This window comes from Typopeltis vanoorti, chromosome 21, assembly GCF_054136105.1.
Source record: "Typopeltis vanoorti isolate ZY-2024b chromosome 21, IOZ_Tvanoo_1.0, whole genome shotgun sequence".
NCBI classification, from domain to species: Eukaryota; Metazoa; Arthropoda; class Arachnida; order Uropygi; family Thelyphonidae; genus Typopeltis; species Typopeltis vanoorti.
Genome location: NC_143569.1, coordinates 90,212,360 through 90,229,598, shown reverse-complemented (window position 1 = coordinate 90,229,598; position 17,239 = coordinate 90,212,360). Strand labels below are relative to the sequence as shown.

Below are 17,239 nucleotides of genomic sequence, written 5' to 3'. Positions count from 1 at the left end.
ACTAAATTGAATTGCTGTTGTAATAGATATGGTATGAAGGTCAGCAATAAAAAGACAAAGACAATGAAAATAGGCAGAATCATTGAAAATGTCAACTGTGTTGTGAATGGAGAACCTGTGGAACAAGTAAAACATTTCAGCTATTTAGGCACGATTTTTACTGAAGATGGTAAATTAAATATAGAAATAGACAACAGAATCAGCAAGGCTGGTATGGTGGGAAGTCAATTGAATAAATTCATATGGAATAAGAGAGAAATTAGTCAGAACACTAAATTAGCTGTATACAAGACAGTGTTCAAACCAGTTTTAACTTATGGATCTGAGAGCTGGGTCAGAAGTAAAACACTTGACCAAAGACTAGAGACTTCAGATACGAGAGTCCTGAGAAAGATTATAGGCGTGAACAGATGGCATCAATGGCAGTATCATATTAAAAACGAGGATATTAGGAAAGAACTTGACATTGTCAGCATCCAGGAATGCGTTAGCAGAGCTAATCTCAGGTGGTATGGTCACTTAAACAGAATGGGCGAGGAAAGATTAGCAAAACAAGTGTTCTCTGCCAGGTTGGCAGGAAAACGACCGAGAGGAAGACCAAGATATAGGTGGATTGATACGGTACAAAGTGCTTTAGACGATAGAAATATAAGATCTGATAATATTGGAGTGTTGACAAGTAACAGACTGATTTGGAGGAAAATTGTAGATAGGAAATTAATAATGATGTAATTTTTTTCATGTAGTACTATCATATCCTGTACACCCCTTGAGGGTACATGCAGGAATTTGATGATGATGATGAGATATGACATGCTATCAAATATACGAAGACACCTCCAACAATATAGACCAAAACCTATGGTCACTTTTAGATAAAATGATAAACAATAGCTTTAACAAGGCCTTTTCTATCAATAAAAAAAGTCAAATTGAAAAATTCAGCGGTCTTTATGAAAACAGTTATAAGTCGAGCTTATAACTGTTTTCACCTAATCTGCCTAATCACCTAAGACCTAATCTGCCAGATAACAAAGTAATTTTTAACTTCTCTGACCACGCTTTATCAAAACCGGAAGTTAGTATACTAAAGAAAGAGTTCAATTTTGCTATTGCCCCAGACCACATTCCTAAAGTGGACATCATATGTAACATAGAAAAGGCAGTTTCATCATTACCGGAACCCAAAGCAAATGATCTCAGACTGAAAAGCGCCATCATTCACTCATCTTCAAGAGCTCTAAACCAAAATATCACGCCTTTAGAAAAAAGAGCTATGTTTAGTTTGAAGAAAAATAGGGAAATTATCATCTTAAAAGGCAGATAAAGGTAACTCTACAGTTCTCTTAAACACCAGAGATTATATGAAAAAGATCATGGACTTACTCTTTGACACATCTACCTATCGTGCATTAGATTTAGACTCCACAGGAAAAAATATACATCCCAGTTTATGTTAATTTCTTGCGTTCATTAGATGGTCGAAAATAATATAGAATCATTAATCCTGATTAGTCAATAAATAAATATAAATTTATGTATATTAAATATAAATAAATGAATAAATAAAAAAAAGAAATGTGTGTATGTGTGTATGTGTCTTTCCCCTCCCTCAGGTGGAGCATTGTCTGGGTGTGAAATTTTTTTGCTCCAGCCTGGAAATATATCTTCAGAGGATCAAGTAAACTGTTCCAATTCAGGTAGATAAAAAATTCATGATAAAAAAATTTCTACCCAGGATTATTTATTTGTGCAATTAGAAGGAAAAAAAATTACTGAATTGTTCTGAGAGGAGCATTTTATTATGGTTCAAAGCCATTTCAATCCTTGCTACATGCAAAACATGAATGACAATAATGATGATGCAGTTGGTGGATAAGGTTGAGTGGTGGAGACGGAGAGTTGCGGAGTGGGTGTCCTCCTCGATGAGTCTTTGGACTCCCTGAAGGTGTCAAATAATAATAATAATGAATCATAAATCATGCATATATTAATTTATGTCTCTGTTGCAGCTGAAGTACATGAATGATGCCACAAATGATGGTGTTGGAAGTATTTTTTATTGGAAGATTTTGTTTGGCACAGCAGGGGAGTATGTTTTCATTGTTTTCCCAATTCTGTTTATTTTTCATATTTTTTATGGGAGGTTTTTTATATAACTGCCTCTCATGTAAGAGTTGTTGAATTCAGGAAACTTAAAAAGTAGGGACATACAGCTGGGGTGAGAGACTAGTACAACCAGACTGTAGTCCAAGCATGGTATCGGACAATGCCCCTCTTATGCACAACTAACTTAAGTCTCCCTCCAGGCATGACCTGGCAGAGTACATGGCAGCAGGATTATTCAAAAGTTGGAAAGCCTCGAATAGATAAAGATGCATGACCATTAGGTTTGGTCCCATGTGCCACCTGGTCCCACCTGGCAGCCTGCTTACAGAATGCTGATTTACTACTGAACCCTCAAATGGGGTAGATGCTGATTTCCTAGTTCAATAATAGAGCAATGTACTGAGCATGCCCAATTACTTGTACTGCATGGGGCAAGAGAGGGGGACAAAAACAGGAGGCCTTACTCTGGAGATGAAACATGGCAGTAGCCACTTTACACCACCAAAAAGCACAGCTCTGCTATGTAAGCCAGCAATGAAAGACATTGCAACCAAAAGGTCTATTTTTTCCAACTAGGGAAGATATGCATTTAATGGCTGCAATATTTGCTTCACCAGAGCCCTATTTGCAGAAATAGCCATACCATGTAAAGGTGGGACTTGCTATATATTGCATGATAACCAGCCCATAATAGCTCCGTTATGACCAAAGCAACTAAGACTATAAGACTTGTATTATGTCTATTAATTTTTTGTTTTTTTATATTATCTCCGCACGCGCACACACAAGTACCACCAAGACCAAGATCAATAACATGACAGTACTGTGTGTGTTTGTGAGGGGGGGGGGGGGAGAGTGGTTAAACAGAAAGAGAGAGAGAGAGAGAGAGAGAGAGAGAGAACAGAAGAAATAAATATTTCTTGAAGAGCTGAAGATTATAATCATAATAAAAAAAAGTATGAGGAAAACTGTTCCAAAGAACAAAGATGTGTGTTCGTTTGGCCAATCTGCATGCTTTTGCAGGATGAAAAATTCTACAACCTCTTTATGATACCGACTAAATTACCTTCAGTTGAAAAGCCTTCATAAAGATTCTTTGTATCCTAAAAGTATCAGGATTTGAAATCAGATCTTTCCAAACAAAGGGGAAATTGTCAATACTGAGAGCTATGAGGACTACAAAAAACAATAGCATGACAAATAAAAAAATAAAATAAAATATTGCATTTGAATACTTTGCACCTAAACTGCATTTATAAATAAAATAAAAATTTCCTAAAAATTGAAAAAAAAAAAAAAAAGAAAACGTCTAACTTAAATATCATATGGTATACCTTCTTCAGGCTTTTGTAAAGAGCACTATGATCATGCTCCAATGCTCCAGATCCAGAAGCACTATTGGGCTGAAGCTAAAACAAATACAAAAATTAAGATCATTTAAAATTTTTTACAAAACATCTTAATACCCACTTATAAATTCTAAGCTATATAAAAAATATATTAAATTAAATAAATTCAGTATACAAGGATCTGAATCTAAGTTCACAATGTCAAGAGAAAAGATATTCAAAATGCTATGATTTTATGGTGTAAACGGTACATTATATTGAGAAATACATAGTCTATATGTGAGTTAAGTCAGCAGTTAGAATTTAGAGGTTAAGGAAGATAGTTTGATTTTAAATTATATGTGAGGGCATAAATTATCTACACTGTTATTTATCATCCATATGGTTCGCATTATGAAGGAAAATGGCATTACACCTGATATCAAAATCTCAGTGATTTACTTTATGCAGATGATGTCATACTCTTAAATAAATCCAATACAACTCTGCACGATTCCCTACTTAAATTGAATAACTGGTGGAACAGATTTGGCACATGCAAATATAGAGAAGCATTAAAAACATCAATTGCATCCTGAATGGAGAACCTATAGAACAAATAAAACATTTCAGCTATTTAGGCAGAAATTTTTTGTGAAGAATGAATTAAAAAAACAAAATAAATATGGAAATAATCAGAATAAGCAAAACTAGTTTGGTAAGAAATCAAATAACTTTATATGGAATAAGAGAGAAACTAGTCAAAACACAAAACTAGCAATTTTAACTTATGGATCTGATAAGATAAAATACTTAATCAAAAACTAGAGCCCGTATATAAGAGTTCTGAGAGAGAGAGAGAGACTGGGGAGAGGAAAGAGATGACATCAAGGACAGCATGATATTAAAAATGAGGATATCAGGAAAGAACTTGATAATATTGTTAGCTGTCAGGAATTTGTTAATCTCAGGTGGTATGGTCACTTAAACAGAATGAGAAAGGAAAGGTTAGCAATAAAAGCACTTTTTTTTGTCAGTATGGCAGAAAGAGGACCTAGAGTAAAACCAAGCTCTATATGGACTGATACAGTAAAAAAGTGCCTCATCATCATCATCAATTTCCTGATATGTACCCTTAACAGGTGTTCAGGTTACTATGACAGCCCTGAATAATTAAGTTTACATTATTATTAATCTCCTATCTACAATTTTCCTCCATATTAGTCTCTTACTTGTGGACACTCCCATATTGCCTATCTAACATTGCATGCTTTTAAGGCACATCTGATTGAATCAATCCACCTAGACCTTGGTCTTCCTTTAGGTCTCTTTCCTGCCATCTTGCCATCAAACACCTGTTTTGCTAACCTTTAATGGAATATTTATAGCACTAGGAAGGGATTAAAACTGATTTTAATGCATCCAATATTTCATCTCAGTCACTGAGACATCTTCAGGGATGACAAATAACTTGTAACACACACTCAAATACAACACGATACTAAGTGCCACACCCATGTGTTTCAACAACTACTTTGCAAATTTTGAAGACAAATCCTATATTAAATGAACTGTTGTTACTGCAATAAAAAGCAGATCAACTTCAACAATCAGAACAAGTACACAGATCAAGTACAGATCTGGCACTATCTGATTATCACTTGTCCATGCAATGTTCAATGTATATTCAATACATGAGTAAGATCCTCTATAAAAATACTTACTGATAGTCTAAAATGAGCTAAGTATTTTTAATTGTGTTTTAAGAAAGTGCAACTAACACAAACTTTCACTTGCTCAATGTATATAAATGAAGCTATCATCTAGATTATCAGATTTAAAGTGTAGTCCAACGAGGAATGAGACTTGTAAAGGATCATTCTAGATGATTTCTCTGAAAAAGAAATAGAAAATTTGCTTTGAGGTGTGTAGATGAGCCATTTAATTTTAATGTGCTGAATTCAAATGAACTTCAAATTGTCCTATGGTTGACTAAGTATAGTAACCACTATTGTAACAAACTGACTCACTAAAACTAACAAAAAAAAAAAAAAAAACCAAAGGCCCATAAGTACAATGTTGCTCTAAATAAAAATCTCTACAGCCAACTATTTCTGAAGTCCCTGTGAGTTTATTATAGTAAGAGTCAACTATAGTCAGTTTTTCAGGCATCAAAATTACATGCTGGCATACTAATTGCATTTTGATGGATGTATGCTATCTATCTATCTATATATTTATGCAAATTTACTTATACTTTAAGTCTTAATTGAAGTCTTCAGCTTATAGATAACATCCACAGTTTGTCTGATTAATACAACAGCAAAAATAACAACAGTACTCAATTACTGGAATACTGTTATTCCCTACATAAAAAATCCTGATGGAAGAGTTTGCCATGTTTGTTCCCTACCTTGGATATTGCCATGTTGACAATATCCAAGGTAGGGGGAAAGAAACCCACAAGGTGAATGCAAGTTGGGATTTTAAAGCTATGCCTTATTATGCTTATTAAGTCTTCTACAAGATCTCTGTAAATGCCACTTAACAGTTTCTAAAAAACTGACAAGAGAGAGTTCTGTCAATTCAACTCTGTCTTTCAATACCACCTTTTAGTATCACCAAGAAATCAATTTTTATTGAAAGCAATAACGATATTTTTCATCCAGCCAAGTTTAATGCGGGGAAAAAATTTTTTTCTTTCAAGAAAGGAAAATGTGAAGTCATTTTCACCAGGAGAATCCTAATGGCAGAGCCTTCAAATTAAACTGTGATGCATTAACTATAAACAAATACCATTCATCAAAATCATATCTTCTCTTCTGTGTTTCCATTATCACTGTAAAAATATTGTGAAAAAAATAATTTTAAATTTCACTGGCTCTTTCCAATCTAAGTGATCTCTGTTCCATATTCAAACAAGTTCCAAACCTTGTAGTCTATTTCAAGTTTTGTTTTAGTAAGGGTCAAATCTCTCAGGATCATCCAACTCTGCTTGGATTATCAAATAAGGATCTCACATAAATGAAGTCTAAAACTGTCTGGTTCAAGAATACATGACGCTTAGACATATTGCAAAGGTAGCCAAAATTAGCATATCAGATAACGTGGTTGTTAAAGAACATATTAACAAGGCTACATATGGACATATTAATACGGCTACATCTGGACTACTGCACACAGATCCGGACATCCTAATTCCCTCGGGATGAAGAGGTGATGAAAAAGATTGTGGAAGGTCTATGGAATACTCCCTATGAGAACAGATTGAAGATCCATAGACTTCACAAATTTGGCTGCCGCCTAATGACATCCGTGTTCTCAATGGAATTTGAACCCACAGCCATTAGAAAGCAGATATACTATCTACTCGGTGAATGATTAATCATATGTCCAAGCTGGTTTGAACATACAATGGATTACAACAAACTATGTTTCTGAATCTGGTCAGTGATGAACATTACAAAAATAAGTGTTTGTGATGTAGTTACAAAGAAGAAAAAAAATCTTCTTGTCCACAATATTAATAATAGGATTGAAAGTGAGTATGATTTTAAATTATGATTTCAGAAGAATCCACTACCACATTAGGAGAAAAAAATCTCTGAACAAAGAAGTATAATGATTTAAATTCTGTGGACACCAAACTATCACCTGTTAACCAAACTATGGCATTACTTGGGTATCCTTAGATTGATCGCCACAAACAACCAGAAAAGTGGCACATGTTAAGCTGATTTTTCCACCACATCTGCACATCCAGATGAAATTGCAGCTCAAAGAAAGAGATTTGAGGATGATACTGAGACTTAACTTGAATAAGACTCAGAATAAAAAACTTAGTGTAGCAGTAATTTGATTGCTGGAATCTGCACCTAAATTTGCAGTGAGAATACTTTGAAGGGATAGAATCAATTTCCCTCCCTCCAGCCAGTGTGGAAAGTTATGGATAATACCTTATGTACTTTTTTTTTTTTTTAATTTCTCTTATAATCTGTGATTTAATGTCAGTTGAATTATTTTTTTTTAAAATTTATATAATTCTTTTAATATGACCATCATTAACTTTCACTTGTACAAAAATCAATCTTAAAGATTGATTTTTGTGTAACATTAATAGGGACTTGTTGAATTAATTTTGTATATAGGTACCATTATACAACTCTGAATTTTGCCTTCAGAGAAGTCATCATCATTATCATCAATTTCCTGATATGTACCCTCAAGGAATGTTCATCCATGATTAAGTTTACATTATTATTAATCTCTATCAACAGTTTTCCTCCAAATTAGTCTATTACCTGTCAGCACTCCAATATTGTACATGTAACGTTTCTTGCTTCTAAGGTACTTCTGACTGAATCACTCCATCTAGATCTTGCATCTTGGTCTTCCTCTAGTTTCTCTTTCTGCCCATCTTAGCATCAAAAATCTGTTTTACTAACCTTTCATCACACATTCTGTTTAAGTGGCCATACCACATTAAGTTAGCTCTGCTCACAAGCTCTTGAATGCTAACAATGCCAAGTTCCTACCTAAAGTCATCATTTTTAATATGATTCTGCCATTAATACCATCTATTCACTCCTCTAATTTTTCTCAGAACTCTCATATCTCTGATCAAGTGCTTTATTTCTAAGCCAACTCTCATATCTATAATTTAAAACTGTAAACAACAAATTGCACGATAAATACAGTAACTTTAATGAAATGAAAGTAGAGATATTTTGTACTGAAAATAACAGTATGTATTAAGTGCTTAGAAACAAGCAAATCAAAGAAGTGAGAAATACAAGGTACGCACAACAATCGATTTACCAATTTAAAATGGTTGTTGTGTGCTAGAAATTAAATTAATAAATAATATTAAAACTATTTTTGATGTTTGCATAGAATGAGAATCTCCCAAACTTTTGGGAGAGAGAGTGAGAAGTGAGAGAATCATTCTGATTCGGGTTTGGCCAATGTAAAAGGGCTTTGCAACTTTCTTTGAATTCATATTTAAAACTGCTTCTATGGAGAAGATGAGCTTTATCCCACCAGATAATTGTGTTTAGTGTCAATATCAATGTTGTACCAGACCAGTCTTTTGAGGTTTTATGTATTCAATATAATATTAATGTTCAATAACTTTTTTTTCCACAGAACGGCCTGTCTGTCCATATAACTTGTGAATGCAATTTGACATACTTTGAGCAGACAGGCCGTTCTGTGGAAAAAAGAATTAATGAACATTAATGTTATATTGAATACATAAAACCTCGAAAGTCTGGTCTTGCACAACATGGTATTGACACTAAACGCAGTATCTGGTGGGATAAAGCTCATCTTGTCCATAGAAGCAATTTTAAATATGAACGCTTTTTCATAGAAAGTTGCAAAGCCCTTTTACATCAGCCAAACCTGAATCAGAACGATTGTCTCTCTCTTCCCCAAACATTTGGGAGATTCTTATTCTATGTAAGCATCAAAAATAGTTTTAATGTTATTAATTAATATATTAATTTTTAGCTCATGGCAACCATTTTTAATTGGTAAACCTACTGTTGTTTATTCCTTATATTCCCACTTCTTTGATTTGCTTGTTTCTATGCACTGATGATGTACTGTTATTTTCAGTATGAAATATCTGTACTTTCATTTTATTAACGTTAATTACTGTGGTTATCCTGTAATTTATTGTTTTTAGTTAGGCAACGGGTACCATTAAATATTAGACTTAATTTAAAACTGTTTAGAACACTGTCTTTTATACTGCTAGTTTAGTATTTTGCCTAATTTTCTCTTATTCCATACAAATTTATTCAGCTGGCTACAGACCATACCACATTCACTTATTTATTCTGTTGTCTATTTCCAAATTTAATTTGCCATCTTCACTAAAAACTGAAATATTTTACTTGTTTCTGCAATATTTTGCTCTGTTTATTGCTGCTTTCTGTGCCAATTTGTAATAGTTGTTATACAATTTAGTAAGAGAAGTCTCTCAAAAGTAATTACTCCAGGCATTCAAGATCTTCTTCAACTTTCTTGACACTTTTATCATCTTTGATTCCTTTCACAGTACTCTTTCCTCCATTTCTAAGGCTTTATCAATAGCCTCCAGCTAGTGAAAAATAGCCACCTTCCTGGTATTTGTTTTCTATATACCTATTGAAGTTTTCTCATGACTCTTCTTTAATTAATTTTACACATAGCTTTGGTCTCTTACATTTTTATCTCTATTCTTTTAGGGCATCTGCTGACTTATTCACTAGGAAGGTTTAGTATGCTTTCTACTTTTCTGCAACTGTCTTGTGAACATTTTGTATCCACCAGGATGTTCTAATTTTTCTATCCTTTATTTTTTTTAATGCCATTGAGACTCCAAGGTTTGGTTCTTGATTTCAAACTGTTCTATTTTTTTATTGAATACTGTTTGTATAGTTGAATCTATAGTTTACATATAAAAGCTACTAAACTTTAATTCTCTTTAAAACTTTCTTACATACTGTTCTTTTCAATGTTGTATTTATTTTTATTCTACTTAATGATCGTCACTTCCTAATTCAAATCCTCTGTGCATGCTTTAATAAATTTAATTTAATCCTTTATCCCAATGTAAGCAAACAAAGTTTGCGCCTGATGTATCTTCAGGACTGAGGCAACTCGTGATAAAATTGAACCAAGCTCTCATCACTCCTTGTCTTAGTATCTCCCATAATGCAAAGCACATCTCCTTGCAGACATGTATAATACTATGCATTAAGGGAATGCCCACTACCCAGGCTGGTTTCGACCTTTACTGAATGTTCAAGTACAGGTCAAACTCCAAAAACTCAGCATTGTTCCCCTCAGTAACATGCTCACCCCCACCACCGAGCAAGAGCCGCTGATTTGCTCATATCTCATTCGAGGGATAACAGCAACAGCTGTGCCGCGGTCAACTTCACGGGCTACAGCATTGCCATTCATTACTCCCCACCCAGGACCTGGGTGACAGCAATAGCCCAGCCTCAGTTAAAACTTCATGGGCTACAGCATTGTCATTCATCACCCAAGCTTCCAACAGGTTTCGACCTTTGTTAAGGTCTGGTCAGTAGGAGCCAGACCCACAGGTGGTGATACTAAAGTGGAAACAATGGAGAAGTGATATTTACCTACATGAGTTGCCAAAAGGTGTCTCACCTCATTATTAAATTACTCTGGATTTAGAGAAAGATGTTGGAAGTTTTTTCCCACTTGGTTAGACTATAATAAATTTAGTTTAATCCTTTATCCAAGTGTAAGCAAACCAAGTTTGCACCTGAAGTATCTTCAGGACTGAGGCAACTCATAGTAAATGTGGACCAAGTTCTCATCACTCCTTGTCTCTCACTGACGAAAACTCAATAAAGGTCGAAACCAGTCTGGGTAGTGGCCTTTCCCTTAATGCATAGCATTATATATATCTGCAACAAGATGTGCTTTGCATTATGGGAGATACTAAGACAGGGAGTGATGAGAGCTTGGTTCACCTTTACCACTCTCTCTCATGTCAATCCAAGAAAAACCCCTGACTAGCTTATTCAGTTATCTAGGTCATATTCAGTAATCTTATGTGAGTGTGTAAGGATTATATCATCATATTATATAATTATGTTTTGCTTTTCAATGAAATAGCTTCCTCTATTTAGCTGTGCATATATGTGACAGAGTGAGTGAGTGAATGACAGGAAAAGATTTTCCTATGCACACATCAGTAAAGCAGTTGAGTGTAAGAATGTGTATAATATGCCAGAGCTAGTACGAAGGACAACATATCAGAATGGGATAGTTAGTATAAGGCATCAAGATAGGGGTGGAACTAATGGGCTTCTGCACTTCATGTATACTAATGCCAAGAGTATTAGGAACAAGAAGGAAGAATTTTTGGCTTTGGTTGGCTCTTCCTGGCCACAGGTTATTGGCATTAGTGAGACATGGCTGACAGATGATGATATAGCTAGTAGGATAGAATGTGAAAGGCATAGCGTGTTCAGGAAGGATAGAGAGAAAAAAATGGGGGGAGATGATAGCTGATGAACTGCAGCCAAGGAGAATAGAAGATGAACTGCAGGATAGTGAAAAGAGCACATCTGAGGTTATTTGCTGTGAGATAGAGACTAGCAGAACAAAATATACCGTTGGGTACTGCTATAGACCAGGTGATGGAATTGATGGTGGAGATAGTACGCATAAGCAAATAGACGCAACAAGTGGAAGGAGGGTAATTATTATGGGGGTTTTCAACTATGGTAACAGTGATTGGAAGGAGGAGGAGGAGGAGAGGACACATGGGAGGAAGGAATTGGATTTTATGCAGTTATTAAGAGATAACTACCTGAGACAGCAAGTAATGAAATATACTAGGGGTTCAAGAGTGCTTGACCTAGTAACTGCATCTGAAAATTTGACTGTATTAAATATGACCACGTTGCCACCAATTGGTGAGAGTGATCATAAGGTCTTGACCTGGGAGGTGGCTAAATGCGTGAAATTTTCAATTAAGACAGGGTACATGTGGAATTACCAGGCTGTAAGTATGACAAGCTTAGGAGATTGCTTGGTTCAGTGCCATGGCTTGTAAAACTGCAAGGGCTGGAGGTTGATGGTGCACGGGAAGTGGTAAAAGAGCGTTTGAAGGAGGCAATGACTGACTGTATACCTAGAGTCTGGATAGTAAATCAAGTAGGGGTTAAATGGATAAATAACACCATTAAGCTTGAGCTGCAAAAAAAGAAACAACTGTGGAGGGAATGTAAGGACAAAGGTAACCTGCAGGCCCACAAACAGTATAAAGCACAGGCCAGAAGGATAACAAGTATGGTAAGAAAAGCAAAAGTGGATTATGAAAAAAAACTAGTCACACAAGCTAAGAGAATCCCAAACAGTTTTTTCGATATCTTCTTCTTCTGCAACTTCTCCCACTTAAGTGGGGTCACTGTTGATAATGAGTCTCCTCCACACCTTCCTGTCTTGGGCTGTCACCACATCCAAGTTCTTCATCCTCAAGTCCTCTTCTACCAGCTCCCTCCATCTCTTCTTTGGCCACCCACACTTCCACCTTCCTTGCACATCCATCTGCATGACCCTTCTTCCCACATATTCGTCCTCCCTCCTCATCACATGACCAAACCATCTCAACCTTGCCTCCTGTATTTTTGCTCCTAAGTTTGTAACTTTCACTGTTCCCCTGACATATTCATTTCTCAGACAATCCTTTCTGGTCACACTGCACATCCACCTAAGCATTCTCATCTCTGCTACTTCCATCCTGCTGATGTTATTTTTCCTCAGGGCCTGTAGATTTTACCTTTAAGATTGATCAGTATACCCTCTTATCGCATAACACTCCAGCCATGTCCCTCCAGTTCCTCCAACCTACTTGTATCCTGCATCCCACTTCCTTCTCCGCTCCTCCATCTTCTTCCACTGTTGAACCTAAGTATCTAAAGTCTCTCACATTCCTGATGACATTTCCTTCCAGCTCCAGATCTGAATCTGTCCGCCACCCACTGTGCAACACATACACTTTGTCTTACTTCTGCTCAGTCTCATACCTCTCTCTTCCAGTACTTTTTTCCATCTTTCCAGTTTAGTTCCCGCTTCTTCTCTTGAATCTGCACACAGCAAGATGTCATCTGCATACAACATTGTCCAAGGTGCATCTTCTCTCACCTCCTCCATCACAATTTTAAACAGAAACGGACTTAATGCTGACCCTTGATGCAAGCTACTTAATTAAAAACTTTCTGTCTGTCCCAGACAGGTCTGAACACTTGTCTTCACATTTCTGTACATCTCCCTCACCAACCTGACATATTTCTCCAGAACCTTCTTCTCCCTAAGACACCTCCAGACTTCTTGCCTTGGCACTCTCTCGTATGCTTTCTCCAGATCAATAAATACCAGATGTAGCTCCCTTTGTTTCTCTCGATACTTTTCCATCATCTGCCATAACCCAAAGATAGCATCTGTTGTTGATCTACCAGGCATGAAGCCAAATTGTTCCTTTGCAATCTCCACCTCCTTCCTCAATCTACCATCAAGAACCCTTTCTAGGATTTTCATTGTGTGGGACATCAACTTTATTCCTCTGTAATTTTTACAGTCTTGTGCATCCCCTTTACCCTTGTAGATGGGGACAAGAGTACTCTCCCTCCATTCCTTGGGTATATTTTCCTGTTGGCAAACTTTCATGAACATGTCCCACAGCAGGTCAATTCCCTCTTCATCCAGTGCCTTCCATGTCTCCACTGGAATTCTGTCAGGGCCCGCTGATTTCCATTCCTCATCCTCTTAATGGCCTCCGTCACTTCCACTCTACTGATGTTCTGCACCATCCCCTCAGAAGGCTGCCCATCTTCTCTGTGAGTCCTTGCATTTTCCTTATTCAAAAGTCCCTCAAAGTATATTTTCCATCTGTTTCTTATGTCCACATCCCTCCATAATACTCTTCCTTCAGCGTCTTTGATCTGCCTCACATGTAAGATATCCTTTGCTGCTTTATTTCTACATTTCGCTAGTTGGTAAATTTTTCTCTGTCGTTCCTTTGTTTCTAATTGAGCATACAGATGAGCATATGCCATGGCCTTTGCCTGTGCCACAACTCTCTTGGCTTCTTGCTTTCTCTCTCTGTACACCTCTTTGTCCTCTTCCACTCTTGACTCATCTGCTTTGCCTTCCTCTCAGCTGTCACTGCCACTTCTACATTATTATTCCACCACCAACCCTCTTTCTGCTCTCTAACTTTCCAGATGTCTCACCAAGACCCTCGATTGCACAGTTCAGGATTACTTTTGATTTATGTTTCCACCAATTTTGTACATTTTCCAGTCCATCCGGAATCCTCTCTAACACCCTCTCCCTAAAACAATTCCTCACACTCTCCTCTTTTAAGCGAAACCACTTAATTGTCTTCATCCCATGGCATCCAGAGGTTCTCATCTTCGATCTTATTTTAAAGTCTGTGCACAGCAGTCTGTGTTGCTGTGCTGTTGATATGCTGCAAGTAAAAGAAAAAAATGGATACGGCAGAATGATTTTAAGGAATGCCAATGGTAGGGAGGTAACTGAATCAGCTGATATAGTGGATAGTGAGCGAGTACTTTGTAAGAGTATATCATTCAGGTGGTGATATTGCAGGAATGAAAGATCCAACAGGTTATACGGGAATTGAGGTGAATGAAATGGAGGTGAATAGTATATTACAAAACCTTAATGTGAATACATCTGTGGGTTTGGATGGTATACCAGCTCGGGTCTTACGTGAAGCGGCAAAAGAATTGTCAGTGCCCTTGACCATTATGTTTAATTTGAGTCTCCGGTCCGGGTTAGTCCCGAAGGGGTGGAAAGAGGGTAAAATAGTTCCACTGCATAAAGGAGGTTCCAAGACTGCTGTTGCAAATTACTGACCAATCAGCATATCAGGAGTCGCTGTCAAGGCTTTTGGAGAAAGTAGTCAAGAGAAAAATACAGGAACGGATAAATGAAAATGGGATACTGTATGGGGGGAGGGGGTATGTATGGCTGAACTGGATAAGGGAAATGGGTTTACAGTGATACTGCTGACCTTGCCAAGGCCTTTGACAGGATTAGAATGGAATTCTAATCAGATCGTGATTAGAATGGAATTCTAATCACTAAACTGCAGCATATGGGGATGGATTATAGGGTTGGTGAGATGGACAGGAGGGTGGTTGATGGAGAGATATCAGAGAGTAGTTTATTCAGGAGTAGAGTCCAAAACACGGCCTGTGACTAGTGGTGTGCCACAAGGTTCTGTTCTTGGACCACTACTATTTAATTTGTTCATTAACGATATAGGAAAGGATCTGAGAGGAACTGTTCATTTGTTTGCTGATGATGCAAAGTTGGGTAGAGTAATAGTGAATGCACATGATGTCAAAATTTTTCAGGATGATTTGGATAGATTGGAGGACTGGGCTAAGGAGAATGGATGTCAACTTAATATGGTGAAGTGTAAGGTTATGCATTTTGGGGTGAAAAGATTAGTAGCAGTATACCACATTGGTGGAACACTGTACTCCAGGAGATTGACGAAGGGGATTTGGGAGTGGTTGTGGATAGGGAGTTGAAGTTTGGGGGGGGGGAGCACATTGCAAAAGTGGCTAAATCAGCTCATCAAATCACTTGGTTACTGACGAATACTTTGACGAGCAGAGACAAGCAAGTTATCGTTCCTCTGTATCGAGCCTTGATAAGACCCCACCTTGACTAATGTGCCCAGATCTGGGCACCAGGGTTTCTTCTTGATGGGAAGTAGGTGGAGAGGATCCGGAGGCGAGTGACCAAGATGATAGCAGGTCTATGGAATGAACCTTATGAGAACAGGTTGAAGATTTCTAGGTTGCAGAAATTGGTTGATATGTGAAAAAGGGGTGATATGATTGAGACATTCAAATTACTGAAGAGTTTCTATAAGATTAATTCAGGGGATATTTTTCAGAACAGGACTGGTGGTGGGAGGATTAGTGGCCATCCATGGAAACTGGGCAAGAGTGTTAGAACCAGGTATTTTACTTGGAGAGTGGTGAATGAGTGGAATAAGCTGCCACGGTTTGTTGTGGGTGCCATGACTGTGAATGAGTTCTAGGCAAAGTATGATAGATACTGTGTGGATGTTGAATAGTTGTTCTTGACATGATGTTTAGGGAATCCCTCGTTGAGTCTAAGGACTCCTTGGAGTTGCCCGTAATAATAATATGATTACTGAATATGACCTAGATAACTGAATAAGCTAGTCAGGAGTTGTTCCTGGGTTGACATGGGAGAGAGAGAGAGAGTGGGAGAGTGGTAGAGGTGGACCAAGCTCTCATCACTCGTTTTGTATCTCCCATAATGCAAAGCACATCGCATTGCTGACATGTATAATGCTATGCATTAAGGGAAGGGCCACTACCCAGACCGGTTTTGACCTTTATTGAGGTCTCATCAGTGGGAGACAAGGAGTGATGAGAGCTTAGTCCACCTTTACCACGAGCTGCCTCAGTCGTGAAGAAACTTCAGGCAAAAGCTTTGTTTGCTTACACTTGGATAAAGGATAAAACTAAATTTATTATAGTCGAACCAAGTGGAAAAAATTTCAAACATCCTTCTCTAAATCCGAAGTCATTTAATAATAAGGTGAGAACCTTTTGGCAACTCGTATAGGTAAATATGACTTCTCCGTTGCTTCCATCTTAGTATCACCACCTATGGGTCTGGCTTTCACTGACGAGACCTCAATAAAGGTCAAAACCGGTCTGGGTAGTGGTCCTTCCCTTAATGCACAGCATTATAAATGTCCGCAAGAAGATGTGCTTTGCATTATGGGAGATACTAAGACAAGGAGTGATGAGAGCTTGGTCCACCTTTACCACGAGTTGCCTCAGTCCTGAAGATACTTCAGGCGCAAACTTTGTTTGATTACACTTGGATAAGGATTAAACTAAATTTATTATAGTCTAACCAAGTGGAAAAAAACTTCCAACATCTTTCTCTAAATCCAGAGTAATTTTTAATAATAAGGTGAGACACCTTTTGGCAACTCGTATAGGTAAATATGACTTCTCCATTGCTTCCACTTTAGTATCACCACCTCTGGGTCTTGCTCCCACTGACGAGACCTCAACAAAGGTCGAAACTGGTTGGAAGCTTGTGGGATGAATGACAATGCTGTAGCCCATGAAGTTTTAACTGAGGCTCTGCTGTTGCTGTCACCCAGGTCCTGTGTGTGTGTGTGTGGGGGGGGGGGGGTAATGAATGGCAATGCCGTAGCCCGTGAACTTAACTGAGGCACG

General features: G+C 37.4%; 1 protein-coding gene across 4 annotated transcripts in view; it reads right to left on the bottom strand.

Moving 5' to 3' along the window:
- Positions 1-17,239, bottom strand: part of LOC150095098 (HEAT repeat-containing protein 5B) — a 665,516-nt gene that overhangs the window by 384,352 nt on the left and 263,925 nt on the right. For all 4 annotated transcript variants that reach the window (XM_090410861.1, XM_090410863.1, XM_090410862.1 and 1 more), the window contains one exon: positions 3,444-3,518. In XM_090410861.1, coding sequence (XP_090266987.1) covers positions 3,444-3,518 — 75 coding nt within the window. The remainder of the gene's footprint in view (positions 1-3,443; positions 3,519-17,239) is intronic.